General features: G+C 41.5%; 1 protein-coding gene across 6 annotated transcripts in view; it reads right to left on the bottom strand.

Moving 5' to 3' along the window:
- Window positions 1-13210, bottom strand: part of LOC116694595 (VPS10 domain-containing receptor SorCS1) — a 244842-nt gene extending 231632 nt beyond the window's left edge. For 3 of the 6 annotated variants that reach the window (XR_004333232.1, XM_032524402.1, XM_032524397.1), the window contains exon 1: window positions 12047-13210. Coding sequence is in view for 4 of the 6 variants with exons in the window: in XM_032524402.1 (XP_032380293.1) it covers window positions 12047-12748 (702 nt within the window). In the remaining 2 variants the exon portion in view is untranslated. The remainder of the gene's footprint in view (window positions 1-12046) is intronic. The other 3 variants (XR_004333231.1, XM_032524393.1, XM_032524396.1) reach the window with 3 other exon arrangements.
- Window positions 13211-13718: the final 508 nt, after the last annotated feature.

The following is a 13718-nucleotide window of genomic DNA, read 5'->3' as shown; positions in this document are numbered from 1 at the left end:
TTCTAAATATTAGTGCTTTAACAGACGATAGTTGATCCCTGGTCCGTATGGTCAATTGCACAGTTTAACCATAATATTATTGTGGCTCGACAGTAACGGATGCCGTTGGAAACCAGATTGAGACAATTGGCAACCACTTCATGGCCTGTGGTTGCCCCCTTTGGCCGCCACCTGTTCAATATTTGTGTTTTTTTAATACATAAAAACAAATCAAAACTTACAAAACTGGAAAATCTTATCTTAAAAGAAGTCGCAACGCAACATTTCAGCTGGTGTGCGACCACTTTCCACACATGCACGTTTGCCCTGAAAAGATACAGGCCACGCAATTTTCTATTCGCGTTAACAGTGCATGTTAAAATCTGACAGTCGTTCTAGGCAACAGAAGCATCGCTGCATGGGACGCTAGGAAACACTAATAACACGTTAAACAGCAGGTAGCGTTAGCCTACCGTTAGCTACAGTAGTAACTAGATTAAACATGGTTAAAATACTGACAGCTAAACTCGAAATGGTGTAAAGTGTGTCTTTATTTCACTGCAAAGGATTACAACACTAAAGCTATGAGCTAAAAGACACAAACTACTAAACTAGCACTTGGACACTGCTTTTCAAAGTTATTGTAAAATACCCTTTTCTCATCTGTTTTTGTCATTTAACTGCAGGGAAAGAAGTAATTATTGTTGAAAGTAAATTGTATTACATGTTTAATAAATTATTTAAATTACCCCTTTATGGTGCTTGATCCAAACCGTGAGTTTTGTGATCCATTACACCCCTTCTAAATAGCATTGGTTGAATTGTACTTTGTCAAGCGGCAGCATTTGTACAAAGGCGGCGGGTAAAGGCATTGATCATAATGAATAGTAATGTGATGCGGGCTCATTAAAAGATTTGTACATTGCTATGTTGGGTCAATTGCACATGCAGAGCCAGAAAGTGTGTGGGCTCAAGGCTCAGTTTCTTTTATTTTTGAACATTAGGTATTCAGTATACAACATGTCAACTTCAAGAGCATGAGTGGGCAACACAAGGTCTCTTCTTGAGTCTTATTTTGACACACACGCAAACGGAGCAGGAAAAAAAAGGTGCTCAACAAAAATGCTGTTGAAAAGCAGAGATTCATCCATCCCCTGTTCTTCTTTGTATTATTCAGGGTCTTTCAGGGATATTTGTACCACGCTGTGTCTTCATCTTTTATCATACTTGGTCAGTTAACTTGACCGGCCATGCCATCTTCTTCTTAGTTCTCTTAGTCAACTTGATCCTCTCTTGAAAACCCCCTATTTCATCTTGACTTTCAGATACATTCCCACCGTTCACAGATTGCCAGGGATTCAATTTGTGTCACAGAAATGTATTATGCAATTCTGAACCTGATCAGCGGGTGATGTGTGGCTCTCTGCCTCCTGAAAGAAGACCTCTGACTGCCTTGCAACAGCTGCAAGAATCATCCTTGTCAATCTGAATTGCTATGAGGGGTAAGAGGTTTGAAAGGAAGCACATAATATAAACACCATGACCAGCAATTGAATACTTGTGCCTCCGACTGCAATTTTGCAGTCAGAGGGTTTCAGAAAGTTCTCTGTAAACTCCATCCTGAAATTTTTTTCAAATATTCTAAATGTAACTCCTTGCTAATACTTAATACTCTCGGTGGTAGTGTATAAATTACGTTTGCTCCCATAACTGTCACAAATGTCCAGATGAAATCTGATCTGTGAGTGTGTTGCACCTTGCAGCTAAGCCTCTAGCTGCGCTTCAGTACTCTCCTAACAGTGTGCAGTGCTCCTCTCTCCCACAAACCCATCACTGTAATCGCCATCATTCACATCAAAGTGTCAATCCCATATCACAGGGCGTTGGGGCAGCTGCAGTGATGTCACCAGCTGCAACAGAAAATACAACACACACTGATATTTGTGAGGAGACAGTTTTTGAATCTGCTAGCTCTTTCCATTTTGAATCTACTGTCAATGACTGATTGTTAAGACATAGTTTGACATTTTGAGAAATGTAATTCTTTGGTGTCTTGCCAAGAGTTATATGAAAAGATCAATACCACTCTTATGTTTGTGTATTAAGTATGGAGCCAGGAGGCATACATTTCCAGGATAAAGCCAGATATCCCTTTTTGCCCCTCACATATTGCTTTCTGTGTGTTCTCAAATTCCTTTGCTAAGGGAACAACAACAACCTTTGAGCTAGTAAGCTACACGCTGAAAATTTGAAGACAATTTGGATTCTGCAACAAGGCACGCCTGCTTGGTTCTTTCGAAGAATGATTGTAAAGATTATCTTTATGACATTTGCTAGGGATAAGCCGAATACTCGGCTGAAACGAGTATCCGGTACGGATAAAGCACTTTTGCCGAGTACAAGTATTATACGAGTAATGCGAGTCAATATCTGTACTCGGATTGAATAAGTCTCCAATGACTGTGTCTCCGTTCTGTGATAGGCTAGTCAAATTGCTAGTCACAGCGCCTCTCCCCTACACTATTCTGTGATAGGCTAGTCCCAGCGTCCCTCCCCTACACTATTCTGTGATAGGCTAGTCCCAGCGTCCCTCCCCTACACTATTCTGTGATAGGCTAGTCACAGCGTCCCTCCCCTACACTATTCTGTGATAGGCCAGTCCCAGCGTCCCTCCCCTACACTATTCTGTGATAGGCCAGTCCCAGCGTCCCTCCCCTACACTATTCTGTGATAGGCTAGTACCAGCGCCCCTCCCCTACACTATTCTGTGATAGGTTAGTCCCAGCGCCCCTCCCCTACACTATTCTGTGATAGGCTAGTCCCAGCGTCCCTCCCCTACACTATTCTGTGATAGGCTAGTCCCAGCGCCCCTCCCTACACACAAAGATTCCTCCTGTTGTTGTGTCCCACCGGCCCTGCTCACACACGCTCAGAACACGGAGAAGTGAACGTCTCTCTTCTCAGGTCCACGGGGCTTTTCCGTTAACATTTAGGGTTTCTTCAGCTTCAAGTTTGTTTTATACTTCGGTTCAAACTAGTACTTAGTAACCAGGAGACTTCTGGTAACCGTGGGGTTTGTTCAGACATGGTGTTGGTAGAATAGGACTCAGGTTGCATCTCTGCCGTCGGAGTTTTTTTTTTTTTTTTTAACTGCCTGCTGGCTCTAACCAGTTTTTTTGAGTGTCTGAAACTTTCTTGCTGTGTTTTATAAAAAAAATAAAAGGAAGTTGCGGTATAAATAAATAATATTACAAATTAAGATTTCTCTCTCTCTCTCTCTCTCTCTCTGTATCTCTTACTCACTCACAGACACACACACTCATACATACCTGTGAAAATAAAAAAGAACCCCCCCAAAAAATGATTAAAAGTTAAAAAAAGGAAGTTATATTATTGATTATGAAAACTCTTGTTCATTACAATTTACTTAATAATTACAACCACATTGGTGTATTTATTGTTGCAAAACTTGTTATATACTGTCGGCCTATATAGTTTGTTTGTTACCATGACAGCACCACTGGTCTGAAGCTCAATGCTGATGCTGTCATGTAAATAGTTTTCTAATTAGCAATAAATATAACAATTTCTGATCAACCCATTTCAATTGCATGCTTAAAATAACATAACGGTTAAAGCCCCGCCCATTTCCAGACAACCCGACCCAATTCCGGGTTAAATCTGACCACTTCCGGGTTAGGCCCCGCCCAGTCCGAGTACGGATCCGGATACAGATAATTCATGTGGTAAACAAATACAGATACAGATAATGCTGTACTCGCTCATCCCTAACATTTGCCATGGACACTCAACGATGCACTGGCAAGAGCAAATTACGTTTAACCATGTATCCAGCTAATTTGGCTAATTGTATTTTATAAACCGTACTAAGATATTAAACTGTGAATTGTGCAAATTTGTCCACCAAAACAAGTGTCTTCCCGAGATTATTTAGCAGAACCACTGCCACTGCATCCAGAGCTTAGCATCGCCCAAGACGACTGTGATTGGTTTAAAGAAATGCAAACAACACAGAATGTGTTTTTCCTCTTATCCCAGAATGTATCTGTGGTGTAGCCAGACCTTACTCCAAAGCGCTGTGGACACAGGTCTGGCAATACGACAAAGCGTAACATAATGAATGAAGCAGGGGTAAACAGTGAGTCTGGCTCATGTAGCATAGGTTGTACGATGTGCACTAGGTAGCAGGAAAGTACTATTATTTCTTATCTGCCCATTCATCTGGCTGCAAGCATTCTGCCACACTATTGTCGTCTTGCCAAGTTGGCGGTATGACTGTAAAATGGTGTACACTTCAGAACTCTGAAACCCAAAGAAGGAGAAACCAGCTTTCAGGTTACATCAAAGGCAGGTCGTTTCATAGACGTGTATTGAAAGGTCACCAAAAGATTTGGTAAAAGTTTGAAAATTATTGAACTTCAATTACAACAACTAAGCATAAAAGCCAGAGGTCTAAAGGCGTTGGGTATGCTTTAAACAAAGTACTTCAATATCAGCTTATCAAACAGTATCTGAAAACCTTTCAGAAGTTGGAATTGGAAGGGTGTTCCCGACAAGTTTAGTAACTTTTCAAAACCAACAACCTGATAAGCATGACTTCTTCACACTGTTTTCCATCACTTTTTGTGTATACAATTGGTTCCAACACCAAGTGTGTGCAATAATCCCCATTTGTACTATGGGCACAATTTGCATGCATATCTAAAATGGAAACAAACCATTCATAAACCACCAGTCTCCTGCATGAAGTCCTCTACAATCCACGCTGTGAGTTTATTTATGTGTACAGCATAAAACAAATTCCCCACATTGAGTGGATTGTGAAAATCAAAGGTGGAAATGACATCCTTGGATGATGGAAAAAACTTAAGAGGGTGAAACAGAAAGGTGTGAGCAATAGGAATGACACTGTCAGGAGCACCCAAGGGCACTTACTGAAATAAAGTGTCCATACCTTAGGCCTCACAGGCTTGGCTGAGATTGCCTTGACATATTATCCACAAAGTTTTTTTTGTCAGGAGCCTGCAGGAATACTCTGACTACTCTACAGACATGACTAATTTACAGAAAGTACCTTTAAACTAAAGGAAATAATGACTTATTTGGGTGTCTCTCATATGGGACTTTGCTTCTAGAAAAAGAGCGGGACTGGGAACCTAGTTTGTTTATCGGCATATGCAGCCTGATGGCAAGTAAATGCTGCTCGTTGGAGCGTAACAGCGTCCGCCTGCCTGATCACTCCTAGGCATTTACCCGAAGGATCGCTTAGCCCACACTGTGGCTTTGCAAATGTTTGTTCCAATGTTTCTTTTCTGTTTGTTTTTTTATTCTCTCCTCTTAGCAGGATGTGTTAAGTAACAGGTCTGAAAGCACACAGATTAGACTCCGCTCTGGTTGCAATGGGATGTTCACAACCTGATTTGGAAGCTTACATTGTAATTGAAGTGTTACACAGGATGAGTGTGGCCAATACACAAGGTGCATGTAAGCAGTGGAGGGAGAGAGATGAGGGAAGAGAAGGAGAGAAACATGGACACAGATTTAAGAAAATAAAAGCACAACAGATGGAGGACTGGCAAATAAAGGCCCTTTATAAATGCATTTATAAATGTGACTAAATACACTTATAGAGATGTTCCATCACCTCCAACAGATGGATAAGGGCCATATGACCAAAACAATGGCTCAACGCGTTTGGATTACGTAAACGTTGCATCTATTATGAGTATCTACATTTGTTAAGATTCACCTTTTCCCATTTTTTCACCTTTTTTTAAAAAAAGACAAAGAAAGCACTTAAAGCATCTGCATTTTGTACATCTAAAACAATCATCTGCATCGGAAATGTGTTGTTCGTACTTTAGATAAGAGCTTCTTGCAACAAGAAAGAGCTCAGACAAGTAATACGTGTAGAAAGTGATGAGAAAATTTAAAAAATAAAAATAAAATATCTAACAAACATCATCTCTAGAGTGTTTGCGCTACACCTAGTATTTTCAAAGTCCACTAAAGTGTTGGTCACAACTTTTTTTACCACAATGCAGAAGAAATTCGTTTAATCTCAAACAGATGCGTGAATTTGCTTTGTGCTACTCGAGCGTGTTACTTGAAGGAAAACAGGAATGCAACGCGAATGATACCCAAGTGACTCTGCATGTTCACGACGCGCCATTTGGTTCGCCCGCTGTTAATTTGTGTCTATTCATGGCTTTGTGCATGTTTGCGTCGTGGCATTCTGCATAGGCCTGCTGTGATAACATGCTGAGTTTAGCAGGAATAATTTACCATGTTAACCATCAAAGTTTAATAAACATGTTAGCACACTAACATTACCACAAAACATGAAGTACATCTGAGGTTGATGGGGAATTGTTTGGCTGGCATTTGGTCATAAACCAAAGTATTGGACAAATTGGAACCAACTGAATGGCACTCCATCTTAGACTCCTATTTCAGTCTGGACCAACTGAGCATCCAAAAACACCACTTTAAATCCTGTGTTTAACAGAGATATGCTCAAATGTATCTTGAAATAAATCATTTAGCATGAAATAAACATAAAAAAAATCAATAATTGACTGAAGAATGTCTTGTTGACTAAGACCTAAACTAAGAGGGGGGCAGCCCTACACTTTATATCAGAGGGTAAGAAGTACTCTCTTTGAAACTAATCTCCTGCTGCACAATTGTTATCAATTTAACCAATCAATCATAAGCATGTCTGTTCTAAATGGCATGCTTGATTTCTGACATCTTGGATGAGCAGGTGTTCAATTTATGGCTTGTCCTACAAAGGTGTGTTGCGTTGCCAGCCCTCAAATGTCTGAAAATGAGCCGATTATGAAGGCTTGGTGGTGTAGAGAGAATACCACAGCACAGCAGAGATGTGACTTTGGTGAAACCCATCTGGGCTTGGCGGTGAATTGTTGCCATGGCTATCAGAATGGAAACCAGGAATAGATTCCCAAAACACCTAGAGAGGTAGTGTGAGACTGTCAACTGAGACAGCACGTGTGAGCGAGATTCTCACAACGCTTCAAAGAGCGTCATGTGATCGACTTCATTAATTGGTGACAAAATCTTTTGATATATTACTCTGTGTGTGTGAGTGTGTGTGTGCGTGAGACACTACCGTTGTGTCTGTAGGATCTTCATTTTTTATTTACCTGCTTCTGTTTGATTTTTTTTGGACATATCCCAGCATTGAATGTCCTGCATCTCTGGGAGCGTCTAAGCTCAAAGTGCAAACTTGTTAGACTGATAGCAACATGTCAGCCTGAATCCATCAGAGTGACAGAGCAACGTACTAAATGCCTGACATTTCCTAATGTAAATGATACTGTCCCGGCTGTGTATGTTATGCATCCATCTGAGCAATATGCCACAGGCCCCATGGTGAGGCTGCTCTTTGCCTGTAACCTTTTTCTCTGAATCTCAATGCTGCTCTGCCAGCACAAAGAACTCAGCAGGTATTTCTTTGTTCAGTTGTATTTCTCTCTCTCTGTTTCCATCATTTGGAGTTGGCTGTAACTAGGGATGGGTATTGTAAGGGCTGCCTAAGTTTGGAAAAAATCATAATCAAAATTATTTTGGTTAATACTGAACTTCAAGGGGCAACCTGTAGCTCACCCAGTAAGAGCGTGCGGCCCTTTTTCTGTCTATCCCCTGTCACTTTAAAATAAAGGGGAAAAAAGCCCCCAAAAATAATCTTTAAAGAAAAATATTGAACTTAAAAAAAAACAATGAAACAGTTAAACAAATCAACAGTTAAAACAACTTAAATTCTGAATTTTTCCTGTTGAACCTTTTTGAACTCCCCTACAGAACATGAGACAAAACAGAGTTGTTTTTCGATTACATTGTTTTTGGAGCCAAAATCAAAATTGCAATACAAATTTTGAAAATCCGGACCTTATCATTACTTCCCCTTTAGAACTGGGTTTTTCAGTCCCTCTGGGATTTTGCAAGTCCAACGTGCACTCTGAGAGCCACTGGCCAATTCATTTCCTTGTTTTTGATATGAAGACGAGACGTGCGTGACTTGAACATCTCACATTCACCAACAAAACGTACAGCAAAAGACGGTGAAAAACATTTCAGACCTTCAAACCTGTTTACATTTTACAGTCAATGTACACTGTAATGATTTTTCACTCTGATCTCGCTGAAGCGGACGCTGTTTCAATCCTGTCGGCTCTCTGCAGTGGGGGGGGGGGGGGCTGCTGCTCAGTCCCCCCCCCGTGATTGACACGTGTACTCACACACAATCACACACGCGGTGGATGCCGGAAAAACCCGAGATGAGACGTAGAGGATGACCTAAATTGAGGACAGCTACGCTTGTTATTGTAAGTACAATGACAAGTTAAAGTCCAATAAGTCCTTTATCAAACCGTATGAATGTGTCCCAGCCCAGGACAGGAAACTATCTCACTAAAAATGTAAAGATCAACAAGCCACTGACAGACATGTTCATATTTGATTCATTCAATAAATATATGAAAATTATTTGTCTTAAAATCCACCAGCCATTTTCATATTATATCAACATTTGCAGCATTCTGGGCCTTTTTGGTAAGGTCAGCCCAGAGTAATTTAATTCTCCCCAAAACAAGTTTCCTTTTTATTTTTAAAGAACAATACAAAATAAATCAGGCATTTTGGGCTCCAACAATCTCATAAAAAGGCCGCGAAAGCCCGGAGTGAAGGGTTTTTGGGGGCATCCCTAGTTGTAACAGTTGTCCTGTTAGATTGCTACGTGTGTGCATGTGTGTTTGCAATCGTAGGACGGGTTTTCCTGTATTTGATGTACTCCTGTGGCCAATGTATCATGAGTCATAATTATAACCTCAAATCCAATCCGACATACTGGCTCAGAGTGTAAATGCCTGAAAGGTTAAATATTAAGAGCAGCAAATGCCTTATCTGTATCCTTTTCTCTTTAGCTCTGTGGCATGCTGTTGACTCATCTGTTTATTTATACAGCGGCTCAGATTGTAAGGACCGAGGACATCTGTTCCTGCTTATAGCAGCATCTCTGCATATTTAATGTCTGATCCTCTATTCTCGCACGCCTCGAGTTAGTTGTTTGCGTCAACTGAAAGAATAGGGGCAAATTTGTTCTTAGTTACACAAGTCGCATCTATTCACACCACAAAATCAAACAGGGCTGCTCAATAATAATGACTGTTTTGTTTAGAGGGTAAACCCAAATTGGTTGAAGCAGAAAAGTGAAAAATACTCATGGGAAAGAAAATTCATAACCCCCTGGATCCCCTCCCCTGCACCCCCCAACCTTGCCTCCATTGTAAGGTCACTTTCTAATGTGAGCTCCAGTAGCTGGTCAAGCCCACAGAAACACCTGAGGCACAGGATGGCGTTTCAGTCAGAAGCGGAGAAGTGGAGTGCACAGGAGCCAGTGATTCGCATTTGACTGTAATTGGCTTTGTTACAGACAGGGCTAAGGGGTGAGGGTGTAACATTGAGCTGTGCAGTTGTGGAACAGTCCCGACACTGACTCACAGAAAGCCGTTGCATTTTTATCCATTTCATTGCCTTCGATTCTTGGTACTAATTATATTTGGACTCTAAAAAAGAAGCCGTTGCGTCGAGATTATGTCAGTGTTCGCAGCAAATGAATACATTTGAACTGTGCTCCAGTGCTTTTCTGCCCAAAGACCTTCTCCTTGCCGTGTTCATTACAATTTAAAGCAACAATCCAAATTGCATTTAGGCGTGATACTCTGACGCCTAAATGCTGATGACCTTCAGCTAGAGTCGGGCAAAATATTGATATTATATCAATATCGTGATATGAGACTAGACATCGTCCTGGTTTTAAAGGCTGCATTACAGTAAAGTGATGTCATTTTCTGAAGTTACCAGTATGTTGTAACTGTATTATTAGTTACCTTTACCCACTTAGTCATTATATTTACATTACGTATGATTATTTATCAAAAATCTCATTGTGTAATATTTTTTGAAAGCACCAATAGTCAACACTACAAAATCATTGCGGTATTGATTTTGAGATGTTTGGTCAAAAATATCGTGATAATTCTGTAATTTCTCCATTTCTCCCAGTCCTCCAGCCAAAATATCACGGTTTCAACGTATTGCAATTACAGATTTAAAATATATTATTTTGAAACAAAACCACTTGCTTTTAATTGAACACAATGGTATTTTATTTTTAAACACACTGCACAGGGGCAGGTAGAGGTATTTGATGACTGATCCAATACAGCTCATACAGCAAGAACGGTATGAAAGAGAAGAGAAGTGTTTTAAAACCGTGACTTTTAAAACTGTGACTTTTTAAAACCGTGACTTTTTAAAACCGCAATATACCTTCAAACCAGTAACCAGCCCATGCCTATTTCACATTTAGGCTTAGATTATCACTCAGGGTACAACATAGAGCATGTATGCTCAGATTCAACACAAGTGCAAGCTTTCTTCTTTTGTCCTCCTACTTGTTGTCGCTGAAGACTGTGACAGCAAAGAGAAACGTGAGGGAATGTTGCTGCATTTAGGCCCATTGCTAGATGCACAGGTTGATCCCATGTTAGTATTGCTGTCTGACAGCCAGCCTTAGTGCAGCTGCTGTAAGGGATGTGATTGGGATGTGTGCTCCACCCTCATGTTGAACCACCTGCTCTATGGTGTCTGCAGCTCATGTAAATGTGCTGCCACGCTGACAAGACCCCGATCTTCCCGTTCCTGCCGTTACCGAACATGAAAGGATCTCAGACCAACGAGCAAAGAGTCGAAGAAGAAAGGTCGCTCTGCAGTTCTAAAGTTTGCTATTGCCCCAGGCCTGCGGCACAGGAAGCCTGGCTTCAGAAAGGAAGGAGAAAGGCTGAAAATGCTTAACCTCTCCCACAACCTACAGCGCTACTTTCCTGCCCTCTGGTCAGAGATGCTCCGTGCTCAACATGAACACCAAATCCAGTTAGGACGCTTCCAATTCAGCAGGGAAACGTAATCTGGTCCTCTTACTGTATTAAAAGTGTGATAGTCATTAAGGTAAATTATTGATTATTGTTATTTGTGAAAGCTGTATTGTCTTTATGAGAATGACAATGAAGGGCGATTTCATAGTTTTTCTTTCATATGTAGACCATATTAGACCAGGTCCAGATCCCAAACCACTACACTTAGACTTGTCAAATCTGGACTAATTATGCCAAAGAGGCTAACAATTCTTAAAAACATCGTTTCAGCTTTATTCTATTTGTGAAAATGTAGTAAAAAATGGAAATTCCCCAGTTATTCTTTTCATATGCAGACCGCATTGGACCAGGTCGAGATCCAAAGACCACTATTTAGAATGTAGTCCAGATTTGATAAATCTAGATATGGACCGTGTTTAAAGTTATCATCAAGTGAAAAATAAAATAAAATATCCCTTCATTGCATTTTCAAAAATATAATGAAGCTTTTACAAATCTGAAACTGTGTTTTTAAGAATTGTTAGCCTCGCTGGGATAAGTGGTCCAGATTTGACAACTCTAGATGTAGTGGTTTTGGATCTGGACCTGGTCTTATGTGGTCTTCAAATGAAGAAAAAAATTTGGAATGCTCCTTTTATTGCGTTCTCATAAAGACAATAAAGCTTTCCCAGTCACTCAGCCATGTAAATAATGTTTTGTGTAATTCAGAAGAAGCACCTGATATAATTCCCCCCCCCAAAACCTAGTTAAAGGTCTAGGTTTAGTGTTTAACTGTTGTTAAGACTAGATGCACGAAAGTGCTTAATCAGAGACAGATGTCTGGCAGAAGGTGACAATTTCATCAAAGTGTGCCTTTCTCTTTTTTTTTTACTTTCTCCCCTTTTCTTTCTCTCTCTCTCTCTCTCTCTTTCTCTCTCTCTCTCTCTCTCTCTCTCTCTCTCTCTCTCTCTTGCGCGTCACACCTACACACACAAATGGCGCATCAGACAGTGATGTGGTACCCTGTGTGCACAGCGCACATAAGGAATCCTCTGTGGATTGGCGCATATGGCCGCTGATGCTTAAAGTGGACATGAGAAGTCACTTACACTGCTGTTATGGCCGGACCAGTGCACCATAGCCTGGTTGTGAGATGAATCCCCGGTCAAGGCGAACGTTGAACTGTTAAGTTTGAGCTCCTCGTGCCTCGGAGTGGCGGCTCTGCGCTCATCACCGCTCCAGCGCGGCACTCTGCGGCCAGCCGCCGGGCGCGTGCCCTCTCCCGGGTCTCGACTCGGAGCTGAACCAGGGGAGCTGGTTTTCTCATCATCACTGTTCCTCCTGGTGCGCTTTCTGTACCGGGCAGCAGAAGTCACCCCCTCACCAGCGCTGTCCTCCTGCTGACTCGTTTTTACATTGGAAACTTTCGTCTTTGCCAACTCGCGCGCACCAATTTCACCTTTAACGTGCAGGTTGTCTGTATTCCGTTTCAGCCTCGGCTCCGTGTGTTCCCCCCGGTCTGGAGCGCACTCATCGGAGCCGGCAGCGCAACGGAGACGCCGACTTTCGGCACTTGCAGCCGCGGCTCTCCCTGCCCCGTCTCCGCGTCCAAAAACTTCTCCCTTTAATCCTGTTGCGGACTCACTTGAGTCGAATTTCAGCAGTAATTCTTGTGCACGCCACTTATTCCCAGGCTGGCATGACCTGCAAGTTATCTCAGCGTTGTCGGCATCAAAGAAGCAGAGCATCATCAAAATCACAAACCAAAACGCACTTTGCCTCTTCGGGCAAAATATGACCTCCCTCTCCATTGCTGGCGGCAGTGAAGGATGCTGAGGATGCAAGAAGTCCTTTCCCCCACTCTTCTCTGCCTTCCCGGGCTGTGAACTGCTGCTCGGATGTGGAAGAGGAAGTGCTGCGCAAGTTGTGGCGTTGCTCAAATGCCGTGTTGTAAAAAGTGGTCCAAGTTGAAGGATTTGATCAAATGAAGCCCCGCGCGCATGGGGGAGGAGCTGACGATCCAGACAGGGAGATGGATGATAATGTTGGACTGACTTTCCACATATTTGTTATTTTCCACCATATGGTCGGCTATAATTAAAGCAGTCAGTAATATAGTCATTTAGTCCTGCTGCTCTTTTATTTCTCCCCACAGCCATATTTTCTCAGAAGCTATTCCTGGTACAGTTTTTTTTTTTCTTTTTTCCCTGATGCAGATTTTATCACCAACCTCCCTTCAGGGAAACTAAATCGCGTAATTTAGCAAATGAAACTGGATCATTTTACCTATGATGATCCTGATTCAATCATATTCGGTCCAAACAGGGCTTCCAGTTATTGGAACTTATTAAGTCATTTATGTCATAACATGTTTCTAATTAAGTGCAGTGTCAGGGATGGTAACTTCTATGACTTATTAAACAACAATAAAGAATTCAACAGCCCACAAAGCAACATGAGGTGTTTGCACAACACACCTCTATCTGCATGGATTTTACAGCTGATCTTGCATTGCTCCGGTATGGAAGAGGATTGGGGCCAATGTGAAAAATGTAATTGAGTTCTGACTTTAAACTTTACTGTCTAATGCAAACACAACAAACCCAAAGCCAGTATACCATCCTGGAGTATGGCAGAGGATTAGAGCCGCACATGTAAAACCATAAATTTGAGTTTAAATTGTATATATATATATATATATTGTCTCTATGTAACTGTGTAGTCTATATCCTCAATGTTTTGATTGCTCTGGTGCTGCAGGAAATTCCGCTGGATTCATGA

The sequence above is a fragment of the Etheostoma spectabile genome, chromosome 2 (genome assembly GCF_008692095.1).
Source record: "Etheostoma spectabile isolate EspeVRDwgs_2016 chromosome 2, UIUC_Espe_1.0, whole genome shotgun sequence".
Taxonomy (NCBI): domain Eukaryota; kingdom Metazoa; phylum Chordata; class Actinopteri; order Perciformes; family Percidae; genus Etheostoma; species Etheostoma spectabile.
The sequence above is the reverse complement of the archived record's forward strand: the minus strand, read 5'-3'. Positions and strand labels throughout refer to the sequence as shown.